The sequence below is a fragment of the Chroicocephalus ridibundus genome, chromosome Z (genome assembly GCF_963924245.1).
Source record: "Chroicocephalus ridibundus chromosome Z, bChrRid1.1, whole genome shotgun sequence".
Classification (NCBI taxonomy): Eukaryota; Metazoa; Chordata; class Aves; order Charadriiformes; family Laridae; genus Chroicocephalus; species Chroicocephalus ridibundus.
Window position 1 is genome coordinate 77,681,176 of NC_086316.1, and position 16,397 is coordinate 77,697,572.

At 43.5% G+C, this 16,397-nt stretch overlaps 1 protein-coding gene across 10 annotated transcripts in view; it reads right to left on the bottom strand.

Annotated features, from left to right (window-relative positions):
• CELF4 (CUGBP Elav-like family member 4) overlaps window positions 1–16,397 on the bottom strand; it is a 712,910-nt gene that overhangs the window by 34,228 nt on the left and 662,285 nt on the right. For 6 of the 10 annotated variants that reach the window (XR_010069051.1, XM_063319984.1, XM_063319983.1 and 3 more), the window contains exon 11: window positions 12,978–13,121. Coding sequence is in view for 9 of the 10 variants with exons in the window: in XM_063319984.1 (XP_063176054.1) it covers window positions 12,978–13,121 (144 nt within the window). In the remaining variant the exon portion in view is untranslated. The remainder of the gene's footprint in view (window positions 1–12,977; window positions 13,122–16,397) is intronic. The other 4 variants (XM_063319988.1, XM_063319989.1, XM_063319986.1 and 1 more) reach the window with 1 other exon arrangement.

A 16,397-nucleotide genomic window follows, 5' to 3' on the forward strand; every position in this document is an offset into this window, starting at 1 on the left:
CACCCACTGCAGAAGGTAGCTTGATATACATGAGCATCTTCCTTGTTTCACCTTTCTGTCTTCCTGTGCATGAAACTACTTCTATACATGGAGGCACCATGAACTGGAATGGGCAGACAATTGGTCCCTGTTATTGTGCATTGTCAGTTGGATGTTCTCCAGATACTGCCTCAAAGAAGCAGTATCTTTTCTGAAGATGGTTGAGGGCTGCAGATGCTGACCCTGAATACGGTAATTCAAACCAAAAAAGAACTTTCTTCCTATGATTCTTCTCTTTCACAGTCTGCTTGGATTTTTTTTTTCCATGCAGAAATTACTGTCATGGCTCACATTGAAAGCACAAGGTTAAGATTCAAGATTAGACTAGAATTTGGACAGTTTAAGTTACTACATGGTCAGATCTGGGATTTTGCCTCATACAGAAATCTGGAACTTTTTCTAAAAGAGAGAAAAAGCATAAGCAAAAATCTCATATAGAAACGCACAAAGATTTCTCATCACAAGAATGGAGCTAACTCTAAAAACTTCTATTTTTTCCTGTAAACAGAGCGGGTCTAAAGGATGAGCAGCTATTTGTCTGATGCTGTGGGCTGTGGGTGTACCCATTCTACTAAGTAGGATTCAGACTTCAGCCATTTGTTGGAGATCCCATGAATCAAATATTAGGCCACTATATATACAAGTCTGCTGTGAACAAGAAGCATTGTGGTTCTTCTAAAACAAGCATAATGTTCCAACCCAGCTGATGATGATCTTCCTCACAAGGAACAAACTAGCTGTTGAGGAATCACCCATAGATAGTGAATGGTATTTGGTCTTTTTTTGAATGATGATTAAAACTGAAGCAATTTCCTAACTGCTTTCAGAAATGGAAGGAACTCTTCTTCACTTGCTTTCTGAGCCTTCCTTGTAAATGTTTGATGTCATGATGTGTCAATAGAAGGTTTTTTGGGAAAGCACACAGATGGAAAAAGCAGATGAACTTTTGAGGAGACAAGGTCTTCTACCAGTGTAAAACTAGAATCAAAGAATGAGATTAGTGTAGGTTTTACACAAGTTATGAGTGCGATCTAAGTAGGTGCTCAGTTAAGGATGCACTGAGTTTGTTACTGAATCAGGATTAAGCTTTTTTTCACATTTATTTTGTTGGAGTTGTACAATATAAACAAGATGAAAAGAACTACTGAAGCTTCCACCAGCCATGTCACAATCCTTTTCTTATCTAAATCTTAATTTCTTTGTTCCCAGGTTCTCTCTTGGATCAATTTGTGGGTTTGTTATAAAGAAGCCATGTATGAACACTGCAGCTACTCAAATCACCAGTCATGCTTCTTGGTCTATAAGAGACAAGCATCATAAACCATGACCTTCCTTTTGATAAAATTTCATAGTGGGGAAGTGAATTCCTTCCTGGGTTGATCAAGGGAAAAAAAAAGGAGAACCAATCAGGAAGGTGCACTGTGAATTGTAATAGTGACTAGTGACTTGTTTTTAGTCAGTTCTCTCATGTCCCAGGGAGTATCTGAAATAGACTCATTCTTGGTGTGGCAACGTATGGAATCTCCCCACCTTGCTCCCACTGACCATTACTTTGATGGACAACTAACTGTCTCTCCTCTTTATGTCATTGCACACCTGGTACCTCCTTATGGTTAGGTTGGGGCAACCCAACAGATATAGAAAGAGTGGAAGCTTCTTTTGTAGGACAGTCTAAAAGTTTCTATACATAAGCCAGAAGTAGTGATGAATAGTTTTTGGCTGTGCTTTTCAAACCAATACTTTATTTTCTATGGAGGCCACTGTGTGAAAACCAGCTAACAAAACTAAAAGTGAAATCAACAGGAAAAAAACTTCCTCGTGCACAGTGAGTCATTTGGGAAAAAAAAAAAGAAAAGAGAAAATCTCTTCATATCTAGTTCAGGAGATTGCGAACTGGCACTGAACTGTGCTGGGTACCAAAAGGAGACAGAAAAGAGGTACAGAAGTGCATTTTAATCTGGAAGATAACATACTGTTCCAGATCCAACCAGCTGTTACATCTGTAGTCCTTTCAGTGTCAGTGTAAGACCTCTGTGTTTTCAACTACCCAGAATGGATAAGGAAATGATCTGCTTGCTTCTCTTGTCATCAACATCAATGGGAATGGAACACCTTCATATTGTAGCGTAGATGCTGATAAATCCCTGTGGGTCTGCCAGCAGAGCATTCACCATTAATGGGCTTTAAAAGAATACCCTGAATAATGGAGATCTCTGTGAAGTGCCTTCTGTAGTCCTTCAGAAGAGTTACTTTCAGTCTGTGCAACTTGAATTATATCATAGATTGACTAAAGCCTGATATAATTCTGGCTTCTGGGGCCCCTACCCAATGGCCTGTCTGAACTCTTGATTGACCCTTGGGTGGGAGATGGGAAAATGTGCTTGTATTTTAATTACTGAAATAAGGAGAGTAGAAATATTGCTGGAAAACCCATTGAAGAAAATGCCTTTGATTAGAAAACCTGAGAAAGGCAGGATGTTTCTTGATAATTTGGGCAGAGATCTTAATTTGAAAGGATAAGGTAAAAATATGAGTTGCCCTTAAAAAAAGTGGCTTGTGCATTAACTCCTAAAATCGAGTAGCAAAAATTCTTCTCTCATAAGCATTTCTAAAAGCCCAAAACACAATAATCCTTCTGGAGCCTGTTCAGCCATGTCAGGAGATGCAAAATGACCAAGATAAATACTTTACAATTTCTGGGAACTCTTCTAGAGAAGGAATTTAAAGGGTCATTAGAGACCTATCTTTAGAACAATCATATAATTTCACCTTCAAATGGCCAGAACACAATCAGGTTTATAGGTCATATTGCCAAAAAAGGAGAAAATCTGATGTCTGTGAAGTAGCCAAAGACAGCAGGTGCTCTTAGATGTTAGATGCACCTCTTCCCTTTTGTAACATTAAACATGCCTGGCTAAATATCAAGGGGACTGAAGCTCACCTGGTGAAAGGGGCATTGTCCCACTGCCTCTAGGTTTTCCATGGGTTTCACCACTGAGGATCTCATTAGATGTGTGCCCTGGCCTGCAAGGAAGGCCAACAGCATACTGAGCAGTATTAACAATCAGTTAGGGAAGTGATTACCCTCTCTGCTCAGCACTCATTAGACCACACCTGGACATCTAGTTCTGTGCACCTCCTCCCCCCAGCATAGGAAAGACAGTGACAAAAAGGAGTGAGTTCAGCATATGGCAGGATGGACAAGGGCTGGAGCCCTTGCCCCATGAGAGCAAGAAGACAGAGTCTCTTCACAGCGGTGAATAGTGGGAGAATGAGACACAAGGGGCATAAATTGAAGACAGAGAGAGGTCCTGACTGGATATAAGGAAAAGCTTCTTCACCTTGAAGGCCAGCAGGTTGCCCAAATTCAAACCGCTTGATCAGTGGATTTCATTGTTATTAATAATTTGCAGACATATTTGCTATTGCAGAAATATATATTTTAAAAATACATATATAATGTACATATGTCTACATATGGAACATATTACAGATCAAGGCTGGAGAAAGTAGAGATGAGGTTGAATTTGGTTGGGGATTTGACATACATGAAACTAGGAATGGTTAAGCAGGGTATACCTATCTTTATGGGGATCTACAAGTCGTTACCCTGATGACAACCTTTGAAGTTGTCAATATATGCTATTTGAAGATGTTAATCTCACCTGGGGATTTTTTAATTTTGGTTTGCTTACTTGAAAAGGGAAGATATCACATGAACCAATACATTAAACAATGATAAGGTTGCAAAATGAAGCACTCGAGTTAGAAATGCAAGAAATGATGTTACCTATAAAATTTTAATTCTGTATTGTTTTGTATATGCATTAAGGCACTGCTTCTAACCACACATTTCTGTATTTTTCTTTCTCATGGCATCCTTGTTTTAATTACTGTAGAGAATGAATAACATAACAGGGGGAGGAAAATGGCAATGTATCAGACTCATTATTGCAAGTGTTGGAATATAGACAGTAAATAAAGCAGGAAAAGGATGGTTTTGTAGTTGTACAACCAAATGCTGCCTTGGAGAACTGGAATTGATCTCTATTTCTACCATGACATCCCAGTTATATTGAGTAAATCATATATCACAAGATTCTTTCAATAAGATCTCCTAGGCTACTTTTTTACGAGTAAATAAAACAGGCTCTGAGTGCAAATGGTACATCATGGCTTCTATCTATGTGCCTAAACACACCTCTCAAAAGAGGGTGGGTTTGTCTCCACTGCTGTCTAAGGACAGTCCCTGGCCTTTGTCATCGCTGGTCCGTGCCCAAGCAACGTCCAGCCGTGAGTTAATTTTCATGGCCCAAATAGAGCCCATGGCATACAAACGTTAAAAAGATATTGATAGTTGTGACACAGTGTTTGAGCTGATATGCAAGGCCTCTTTAGTTTGCCAGTGAAGATGAAGATTTACTGTGTGATCCTCTTCTCTTGGTGCTCAGTGCGTGACCTGATATTTCACTGACAGAAAGGCTGGTGCCTGTGCCTGCATCTGAACATAAACATAGCGTGCCCTGCATTGTGCTAAATACTTTGAGAAAACTAGCAAACAGACTGATCAGGCTCATGGCATCTCAGATTAGGCATCCAAGATTAATAAATGGTTTTGAATATCTTTCTATGCCTCATCATCCCCTTGGTGAAATGAGGACACCATAAGCACTGGGAAAATGCTGTTACTTAGCTCTGTGAACCTCTCAAACGCTCTGCTTGGAAGGGCCTTAGGAAAGCAGATGAGGAAATAATAATAAATTCATATTCATAGCAGGGTTTGAATACTGTGAGGGAAGGAAGGCCTGAGGCCAAGCACAGAGCTGTGAGGATGTGTTGAACAGCTGCTCAGTAACTAGCTAGCTGACAGACTTCACAATGCTGAAGAACAGTCCTGTGCAATGGATGAGACAGGACAGACAGATACAAAGAAGCTGAAGATAGATATATGGGGGGACGGATGGATGATTGGATGGACTGATAGAGACTCATCCATTCTTCAGTTCAAATTCACCTTGCAGGAGAGAGATCTTGGGAAAACAAAAATAAAAACAGAGGTAATGGGTAGCCAAAATGCTGTGGTGGGTCTGCAGTCTCTCAAGAGTGAGATGTGGTAAGTCTGTGCACTGCAGATCAATCACCTTGAGTTCAGAAAAGGGGCTGCCCATTGGAGGAATCATTATTTCTGACTTCTGAATAGAAACTTCTGGTCTGAATGAAAGTAGCGCTAGGGACTCTCCTCTGGTGTTTTTAGACATGGGGGTGTTTGCATTTGAAACTATAATAGCCTCGTATCACTTTTAGGACTGTCTGTATGCAATTGAGGTTCATCTAGTCTATCTAATGCCAAAGGGTTTTTAGAGGAGGTGGCAGTAGATAGCACACTGTGCAACCACATGAGAGCCCGGTCAGGTTCTTTTCCTAGGTCCCAATGCTGATGGATTTATTTGAAGCCCAGAGTATTAAGTTTTAATCTGCTTAAAAACTCTCTTTGTTTTTACTCTTTCTTCTGGCATTAACTTTTAACATCAGTTAATTTCTATTAGTCACATAAATGGCCGTCCCTCTTTGAAGGTCATTAAATGAGTAGCCGCAAAGACCCTGCAGTAATGAGTTCCTCCATCTAATTGCACTGTGAGAAAAAAATGCTAAACATTTAAAATGATTGTGCAAATGTGCCTGTGAGTAGATATGTACAAATATATCCATAACTTTCAAATATATTCTGGATGGATTATGTCTATCACTTGTGTGGAGAGATGGATAGAATAGTGACAGACACACGGACAGACAGATAAATAGAAGATAGATTCTGCTACCGTATTCTTGTCTAATAAATTGTTAAGCTACAAAAGAAAGCAGAAGTCCCTGTGTACAATGTATAGATTTTCTTTAATGTGAGTTATTGAGAAAAGACAGAGCTGTCCCTTTAACTGGAGAGCTGCAAACAGCTGTTCCTTATGCGTACATGCTTGCTTGGTCTGAAAGTTTTGGTAAGTCAGTGCATAACTGACAGTTAGATTTATCTCCCCAATAAGCAATCAACATTATAATAAAGGAAAAATGCTTTCAGTGCACCTTTGAGAGTGCATCAGAAATTAATCTAAACATCAAATTAATTATAGTTTGTAAATGAATAGTGGCTCACAGCCCTAATACTTCTCCCGCTCCTCCTCCTCCCCCTAAAGCCTCCCCCAGCCGACTGCAATGGCTGGAGGTGCTGTGCGCTGAGTTTTATGAACAGCTCCTTCTCTTTCGTAGGCACACAACTCTTTCCTTATCAGCTGGAGAAGAGTCCCATCCTTACTCTGCGGACCTGAAATCTCAGAGCCTGGATGCTTTGGAGCATAACAGAGAGTAGCTAGCAAATAATAAACCTTTGTGCCTCGTTCCCTTTCCTCTGGGAGTCCTAAGAACCCCTCTAACAGTGTCCTCCTCCCCTTGGCTTACTTTCCGACTCACGAATCTCTCCTTGGCTGTCTGTCTGTGCCAGGTCCTTCAGAGTGGAGAGGACCACAACAAACTAGTGCTGATCTGAACCAAAACACTCCAGGGATCAGGCATGCTTGATGTGCCTGGAAAATTGTTTCCATATTGTCTCAACTTTGCCACTCAAATGAGTGGCTTCTTCCATGACACTCTGAGCTTTGGTCTGTAGCCGGTAGCTATGTGGGAATGACAATCTGATACTGTCCAGGGACCTGAAACAAAATATATTGCCACTAGATCATGCAAAATAAAGGACATAGCCTAATTTCACAGACTAGAGGGAGAAAGGCTCGGTAGAGACTTTCTTAGGAAATTTGAAATCAGTTTAAAGTCAAAAGAGAGAAAAAAAATCAAATTTAAACAGAATACTGGTAACAGCAGCAAACAGAGCTCCACGTCTCTCCCAAGTGCTTTCTAACAATTCCTCTCTCTGGTGAGAATCTTCCTATTTACCAAAAGAAGAATCAGAAAAGTAACCCAAAAAGACTTTGAGCTGATAAATAACTCTCCTCATCCATGGATCTTAAAGCCCTGTGAAAAGCAGTCATTGTCCTGCTGCAAGAGGGCGAGCCCAAGGCACACAGCTAGGTTGACCTATGGTTGTTCAGATGGGGCTGGAACATGGGACCGGAATTTCTTACCCTTACACCACCTTACTCCTGGACCTGCTCATGTCTCTCTATGAACTTAAGGAAAGATGTCTTTTTTTGTTATTAAATGAGAAACTGCCAGATTTGGCAGGGCCTGTTGGAGGTACATTGTGAGCAGGTGCTGAGCAATATTTTTCTGATGTAGCTCAGGGTCTGTTGTTCTACTCCTATGTCTTATGGAGTACTGCCAATGCACTTCAGACCTGATCTGCAATACCCCTGGTCCCAGGGCCCTGAATAGCTTTGCTGATGTCCCAGTCTCTTGGTGTTTCTGTTCTTTCTGCTTCAGCTTCCAGGTTGAAACTCTATAGACCATCATGACCTGCCTGCTGCCTTGCGTCTCCCACTCCACCTTTCTGCCACCACACTGCAATCTTGAACTGCCATAATGTATTTCTAATAACATAATACAAGCTCTACCCAACCCTCCACTCTTCTCCTGAGCTCCACTCCCTCCTGTGTCCAGTCCTCATTCTTCACTGCTTTTCTTGCCTTTAATCTCTCTCCTTTGGCTCCCCTGTTTCTTTTCACAAGGTAGGAGTAAGAAATTTAGTAGGCAATAGAAATATTTAACAGTGAAGGTAATTAACTAGTATGACCCTCATCAAATGGTGCTATCATCTCCTCTCTTTTGGCTCTTCAGAGAAGACTGTATGTTTTTCCAAATGGGGTGGAACACTAGCAACTTCTGAGTGGACTGTCTGTAGGAATCTGGAATAAGACCTGATGTCCATGTTGTACCAAGAGTCAAATAGGATATTTCCTTTAGGCCATATAAACCTATGGACATACGAAGCCCTCACAGCTTTTTGGACAAAGCCAGAATGCTCCTTGCTACATTTATGTGGGACATTTCAAGAAGGGGTGGGACATCCCTACTGCCAGTGTGAAAGTACATCTGGAATGCATAGAAAAGGAGAAAAAAACCCAAGAATTGCAGTTGCTTACACTAGGGGTGTCATACCATGTTGAGTGGAGGGAAACCAGTGGGCATAGAAAAGGTTCTTCAAAGTATCCTGGAGTCATTGCACCATGGGAAGAAACTGAAGCTGCCGCACCAGCGGGTATGGGGAACAGGCACATGCCAAGGAGACACATGTGAGGGACAGGGTTGGGGCACAGAACAGAACTGGCCTGACAGTGTCTGCTGCTCGATGACGTGCAAAGAGCTGGCAGATCCAGGTGCTCACTGCTCTGAGAAAGAGGTGACTGGAGGAATGAATTTCCAAGTGCACCAGTAAAGCAATTCCTCCAACTTTAATTTATCTACATTTATTTGACACCTTGGGGTAATCATTTGGCCTCTGCTGCTCCATCCACATCCTCGTTTTTCTAATTTCTGTCATGTCTTCCTAATTAATATTGCCCAAACCTATCCTTTCTCTCTCTTCCCTGTTAAAACGTTTTCCTAGAACATGCCTGTCTCCCTGTTTCGCTAGTTTTAACATATTCAAATGCCTTCTCAAACTATGTCTTGTGTGACAACAGTGAATGCTCCTGAAATTAGGACTGTATTGTAGCATCACCCTACAACATAGGTAGAGTTAGCCATGTGTGGGCAGAGTGAAGAACGGCTCTTCTCACATTGACTACTTGCCCTATCAGCCTTAACTGTGTCATTATACTGGAGTTTTCTTTTTGCCTTGTACACAAACTGGTCACATCTAAATTATCTGCATAACTGAGAGGGGAATTATCACCAGAACCACTGAGACCAGCACATAAATGTATTCCATGTCCTCTGACATTTAGCATACCTACACACAGAAGAACTTACACATGTGCAGTGGGAAGGTAAGAGACCCAGCACAGACTCCGCCTTGTGCAGAGACGAGCTCCAGGGTCCTGCAGAAATTGACACTCAGGCTGTGGCACTCCGTGCACTACTTCCTAGATCAGCTTGCTGTGAGAATGGGAGTCACTGTCTCCAAGGAGCATCTGACTAAGTGTAACTTTTCCCTGAGTGAGACAATGGTTCCTGCTGTGACCCTGCCGTTCCAGTGGGAACGGACAGCATGGCCCAGCGGGAGAAACATGCTGGCTGTAAAAGAAGTGCATGGGAAGTGGCTACAGGTATCAGCTGGGCTTTGAGTGAAGGACTAGTGAGAGAGGAGCAAGAAGGGCAGAACGGTGAGGAGCTGTGATGGTGAAATCAGTAAGTCTGAATACGAGAGGGCAGCGCCTGAGGAGATGCTGATATGGTCGGTGCGATGGAGGCTGAGGCCATGGGGATAGGCAGGGTGTTGGTGGGTGGAAGGGAGAAGCGTGGTCTGCACTTGACCATGTTACAGCTGCATCATGATAGGGGGGGAAATAAAAGAGAGAGGTTTGAAAAATTGTAAGAGAAAATGAAGGATTTGGGTGTAGCCTGGATGTGTGCGCCAGAAGAAAAGTTGAAGGCAAAGCAGCCTCCCAATTTAAATGACTTTCTTCAGTGAGAAGTCAGGGTTGCTTCTTGTCAGTCTTACACGCTACAGCAAGCAGTCCTGCTATGGAAAACAAGAGACATATTTTGAGCACTGTCACATTTATACATGAGACCGGTGTTGGCTGTAGCTTGCATTCCTCGCTGCTCCTTGTCAGCCAGGAGGCGGCGGCCTCTGAATGGGGAAAGTCAAAGCCTTCGTGACCGCAGCATGCTTTCTTCAGCGCAGGTGCTAATGGTTCTCTGCAGGGTCGTGGACTCCACAAACCAGTAGCAAGGCTCGTGGCTGATCTCACTTTCTTCCTAACACTCCCATTGCTGCCCCTACACTATCCTGCCAGTAGCAGCTGAAGGAGATAACTTTGTGCTGGAAATGCAGGGGAGAAGTCAGAGCCGAACAGGAAGGAATAAAAATCCTATTTTGAGATGTTGCTCTACTGAGTCACTCACTTTGGGCCAGCTGCTTACAGGTCGTTCAACAGTGAGACGAGAGCAGCAAATGAAGTAATTTCTGTTCCCATGGAAAAAAAAAAAAAAAACATGGTGACATTTTTCTCCATTGAATTTTTTAAGTTTGTCTAAAGCAGGACTTCTTGACAATTTCTCGACAACCTGGGGCTAGACTCTGTTACAGCAATTTACTTGGGATCTGCATAGCAGATACATTTTAAAAGGTCATATAATGGTGGAATATCTTTCTGGGGCCAGACAGAATTGTTCCCCCAGGCTACCAGTTGGAGAGATCTAGCTGGGTTAAAAAAATACAAATGCTATGTTTTTACATATTGAGTTTTGGGAAATGTTTAAGCAGGAAAAGGAAGGAGTTTTCTTACTTTCAAAGTTAACAAAAGCCCTTCTTTTCCTTTAGGAAAAGGTACCTTTTTTTTTTTTTTAAAAATTGAATTTCTGAACAAAAAATTATAATCAGCACCCGCTTCAGTGGACTTAAAACAAATGGAAGGCCTGATTATCTGTAATACCCTCCACATTTTCACATTGCTCTGAAGTTGAAGGTCAGCAGGATGGGAGGTTTTGAAGAGCAGTGTGACATCCTTGTGATAATTAGCTACCTGTACTTCTATTTCTGTCCTTCTGCAGGTGGTGCACATGGCAGCATAGGCAACTTGTTTGTCTGAGACCAGCAGTCACCACCGGCACTCAGTGCTATGGGAAAGTAAGTTAACGCCAGAGAAAACTGGTGCTTGACACCTGGGACCCAAAACTGACTGGACATGGATATCCGTGTCTCAGAAGCTAATATAAGGTGACTCAGATTCACTAGTAATCTCTGGTTCCTGCTTTTGCTTCCCTGTGCTCTTGAGTTTACACCTTCAAATGGCACCTTCCAGCCTTCAGGCTGGAATATCCTACCATTAGTTTTTAAGGTTGCTTCATCAAACAAGTTGATGTTTAGGTTCTCCCAGTAAGACTCAATGTTAAGAAAAATTTCTGCGAAGATCCCTCAGTTCCTGCTCAGCTATAAGCCTCGACCTCACAGTACCTTGGGGAGCAGCAATAAAGCCAGCCCCACAACCCTGCTCCACTAGCTAGGTATGTGTTGCTATCCTCATGAACATTTATAACCAAAGAACCTTTGAGCTAAGACGAGTTAAGGTGAATACCTGTCCAGAAATACTCTCCCTTGCTGGCTTTGACTTTCATCTCATTTTTTCTCCATTTGCCTTTGGTCTTTCCACTTGTAAACATGTGGAGAACCAGGCTCAGTAGTACCCTCAATATTTAGGACAGGAATGGCAATTTCATTGTCAAGTGTCCATTTCTAACCTGTGGGTATCATTGGAGCATTAGTTTTCAATGTCACCTAGAGCTGTGCTGGTCTGCTCGTCTTGTTATGAACTTTTATATGATTAAAGCCCTAAAAAGCAGGTGGGCTCTGGAGAGAAAGGGACTAATTCATAATTTCTCACTTGAATTTCCCAATTGCCTCTTTACACCAAACTCTTTTGTCCTTCGTTCCTCTAGTGTTTGAGAGTGCAGAAACCCAAAGACTACTGGTGAAGGGGAACACTGTGTCCCCTTACATCGGGGGACAGGGGGAAATGGCCTGTTGAGACCCTCTGTGAACGGGCAGGAGGAACTGTGCATAGGGAAGGGGCAGGAAACTCTTGGAAGTACCATCTGACATGCAGCAAAGCTAGCAAGGGATGAGGTAAGAGTTTTGGGAGGTGGGCTGTCCGGGAGAAGGAAGGGGAAGGCAGCAAGGAAGGGAAGCATAGTGTGGAGACTGAAAGTGGTTTTAAAATCAAATGAAACTCCAATAAGTCTTAGCTCTGGAATTTTGCCTGAGAGACAGAGTCCAGATCAGCTGCAAGTAACAGGAAAAGAAAAGCAATAATTTGTCCCATTGCACTTCTCAGGGAAGGTCTGCAAAGAGTGCAGGATTGCACACCCCAGCGGTGGGCACATCGATGGCGGAGATTCCCTGTCCGCCAGGTGGGTTGGGATCAGATGTGGCAGGTTCCCTGTGCTGTTGCACTGCCAGAAGGGAACCATCACAGCAACACTTTCCCAAACGGTGGGATCCCACTCAGACACCATGCACTTATCACCAGGTGGCTGTTGGCTGGCCCAGTGCTCCATCTGTGGGTGCAGCTCAGGGTGTCCCTACCTGGTGGCTCACAGGCAGCTGAGACTCTGCTCTTTCCATGCTCCAGCTGGTGGGTTGAGCCAGCAGCGAGGCCAGAGCTGTGTGAGCGTGGTGCAGCTTCCAAACCCGGCCTCTTAGCACGTCCTGACAGCTGAGGCACAGGGTTAGCTCGGTCTACCTGTATCTACTGTGGTGCTGGCTCAGGTCCAGTGGGCTCAGAATAAGGCTGCCTGCCGTCCGCCGAGCAGCCATCCCCCCAAAAGACCAGGTTTTCGGCTACTGTTCAGCCCTTGTCCCCTTGCATTCTAATGCATCACAGCTGCTGGAAAGCTGCCCCCACAGCTCTGTCTTCCCTTCAACCCCACGACTTGTCTTTCCTTTTCGTTAGGTATAGGAATTCCCCTTCTGCCACGTGCTCCCTCTGCTGACCCCATCAGCATTTCACCTACCCCACCAGCCCCCTCCATTTCGCTCCGGGTGCTTTAGTCTTCTCTATACCCTCCCCACCTCCCCTTCCAAGGAGGGAAATTTTCCACCCCGCCGCAAGCAGCCGCAGCACCCTGCTGCCAAACCTTCACCTCTAAGCAGCGCACACAACTCTGAGCATGAGACAATTAGGAGAGAAAGAGGGAAGGGGGAAAGTATTGACAGGAGTAAATTGAGAGAAATCATAAAGCTTAAGCAGAAAGAAAGCAGTTTGAAAGGTAAAGTATTTAGAGAAAGCCCTTTCCTGGATGAATCTAATTGTTTTGTTATCTTTACCCACCAAAGCATTTACTTTGGTTTGTCGCCCGATCCACAAACACTTTCGAGGAGATGACATTACCGAAAGGCAGGAACATCTGCATCAGCTCAGCATCCCCAAACTCCTGGGGCAGATGGTAGATAAACAGGTTACAGCCCTCTGGTCCTATCAAGAGAAAAAGACGACCCATGAATGGAGAGAAATAGGATATGAGAAAGCACATGGTAGAGATTTACTTTGGCGTCCCCTCTCTCTGACTGGTGAGGGGTCACCTGTAGGAAGCAGTCTGTAGTCTCAGAGGAATGGACAAAGCGGAAGACCAGGAACTCAGAAAGTCACCTAGAGGCTATGCTAATTTCATTAACCTTCCCAGGACAGACATCAGGATAAAATCTAGAGGCAGAGGAAGGCAGCAACACATGTGGCCATGGAAAGACAGAATGAAGGAACCATAGAATCATAGAATCTTCATGGTTGGAAGGGACCTTTGAGATCATCGAGTCCAACCATACACACACAAAAAAACCCCCTACATTCTCTGTCGCTAGACCATGCAATAAGAACAAAAAGAATGAAAGAATGAAGTTCATAGGGTTTTTTTGCTCCTCATAATCTCAGATTAAGTAGAGTTTTGGGTGACCCACACTAAATCTTGCCTCTTCTCAGTGTCTGCATGCAGAAGTTTCATTGTCCTTCTTGTGTCTGTGTGAGGATTGTGATAACAAGTAGAAACATATGCAAAACCCACAGGCTTATTTTGTTTTTCAGAATTTTACACTCAGCCCCCCAGCTTGACTCCGCCTGAAGGCTCCCCCAAAACTGGACAGTTTGGCCATGTCCCCTATTCTAGAGAGTTCTGCAAGAAAGACTACAGATGTATTTAAATTCAAATTACGAGACAAGAGGAACTGCCTTTTTCACCTCAGTGCTGTAACACATACTCTTACAGACTTAAGAAAGTGCTTGGAAAAATATCCAGAGTGGAGTCTTTAGTTGGAATATGCAGTTTTGTTAAAGTAGAGACCCTCAGAAAATGTTCTGTTGAAATTGTACTTTGGGGCAGAAGAGGGAGAATCTGCCTCTGGTCAAATAGCCTAGAATGAAACTTTTCAATATGACTTTTATTTTTAAACATGCAGTATGTGAGCAAAAAGTCAAAAGGGAACAGGTGCGTCCAAGTGGGTTTGTTGAAAAAAATAAGCATTTAAACCCCTTGCAGTGTTCACTAGCAGAAAACTGCATAGTTTGAGCAGGCAGGGATTGTTTTTGTCATGCTCTTTTTTCCAAAGGTACTTTCAGCTGCTGCCCAGCTCTGCACTGACCTCGACAGGTAACTCCAGCTCTGCTTTGCTCATGGGGGTCAAGATGAAGGGGTGCAGTGCGTGTTCCTTGCTGTGAACGTAAGAGGACTGAGGGATGCAGGGTTTTCTCCTTCCTTCCAGCCCACGTGCCTGCAACCCTGTGGCCTGACTTAGACAACTTTCCCCCATGTACATCTGGGGCAGAGTGTGGGGAAGGAGAGGGTTTTTTGAATACTCTCGTTTTCTTCATCAGGGCATAATTATGGTGTCATAACACAGCAAATTACAACTTTGACTTTCCTGTTAGGGAGAGGAGTTTGCATAGATGCTCCCACCTTTTATTAGCCATTACTCATCCCCCCGGCTGGCAGGAGAAGTACAGCAAAGTCAGGATTCTGACAGATGCCCATTTAAAGCTCATTAAAATTCCTGGGCCTCAGCGTGATTGAAGTCACAGGCTCTCCACATTTCCTTTTGGATTAATGGAAAATGAAGCCCTAATGAATATTTGCTAAGCACAATTTTCCCCACTAATTTGCTAAAAGGACTGTCACGAAGGAACAGCTGATCCTTTGCAACTTGTGCATTTCCTAGAGGTCATGAGGATGGTAACAGGGTTTCTTCCAAATGGGGGGGATAGTGGTATGGTGGGATAATTAACTAATTAGGCACCCGGTCATCTGCTTAGCTAAATTACTTTTGAACCTCAGTGGCCCACAATCAGGCTCCCCTATTTCATGCCAAGCTTTTCCTTCTTTCCGCCACCTCCCGTCTGTCTCTTCCTTAGTCTCCTCACTGAGTAACCATCCTCCAGTCCTTTCTGCAGTTCATTTCCACACATGTGGAGTTATTGGCATGATAAACTAGATATGAAGCGGTCTGAAAGTGTTAAACAAATACCGACCCCCTTAGGTGTCTGTTAGAATTGAGAAAATCCTGCCCAGGAGAAGACCATAGTCCAGAATAGCAGGGAAAAATTCATTCTTTCATCTGAACATGCCCCAGAGCACTTCTGCTGTGGGATTTGAGATCCACTTTATAATAGAATGGGTAAAATCTTGGCTTTGCTGCAATTAGTGGCAAAATTCCCACTGACATCACCAGAGCCAGCAGTTTGCTCTGCAAAACTGGCAAAGTCTTTCAAAAATGCCAGCTGCATTTCCTGGGGTCTTGGATGCGTTGTGCATGAGTAGGGATTCTGCCTGTGTGTGCTGAGAAGCACCTACTAAGGCTGAAGGCAGACCAGGAAGCACACAACTTCATCTACACCAGGTTTGGAGGTTGGGCTCAAGGAGAGAACAACCCTTAGTTCACCTTGAAATCAGCTTTGCCTCACACTGCTCACAGACCAAGAGGAAGAGACCAGGGAGGATGTGAAAAAGCAGGGACCATCCTCAAAGCCCAGTGCAGCTCTGAAATGTGGCTGGGAAACCCGTGCTGCAGCTTCCCATACCAACCCAGGCATTCAAGGCCAAACCCACTCTGTTCCCAAACACAGAGCCCTTTTAGTGATTTCCAGTGCTGCAAACTGCACCTGCTACTTAGAAACAGCCTGGGATGGTTTGATTTGTTATACCATCCTCACATATGAAAATTCTGCTATTGGAATTTAACGACCAATTTCTTGTTAAATCCATCCATCCATCCATCCATCCATCCAAGTTACCTGTCACAGTTAGACTCCTTGCTAAAGAATTCAAAACCAAGCTCTCTCTACCTCGGCCCTTCTACCTTCTTGTGTGTTTTTTTCTGCCTGAGTCAAGCTAATCTGTGCACTCCATGGAAGACTATGTGTTTATGTGTATGACCTCGTCTTTGTATATACATGTATATTTTTAAGAAACCAAAGGCATGAGTTGCTCAGCTTAGAATGCTGTGAAGAGCTAAGTTAGTTCTCAGTGCACACATGCAATGAGTTTTAAAGGATTTGATCAGGATCACTGGCGCGAGAGGAAAATCGCAGCTGGTATGGCAAAACCTTAGTGAAGGCTCCAACTATCTCATTGGAGAGAAAGGTCTTGTTTTGCGCTGAGTTAATGGATTGTTGGAGATCAGTATACTTGGCAGTTCAGGGCTGATACAGTGCTAAAATTCTTTACCACAGATTTTACTTCGGTTTTCAAAAGGGCTGTAAGTCAGC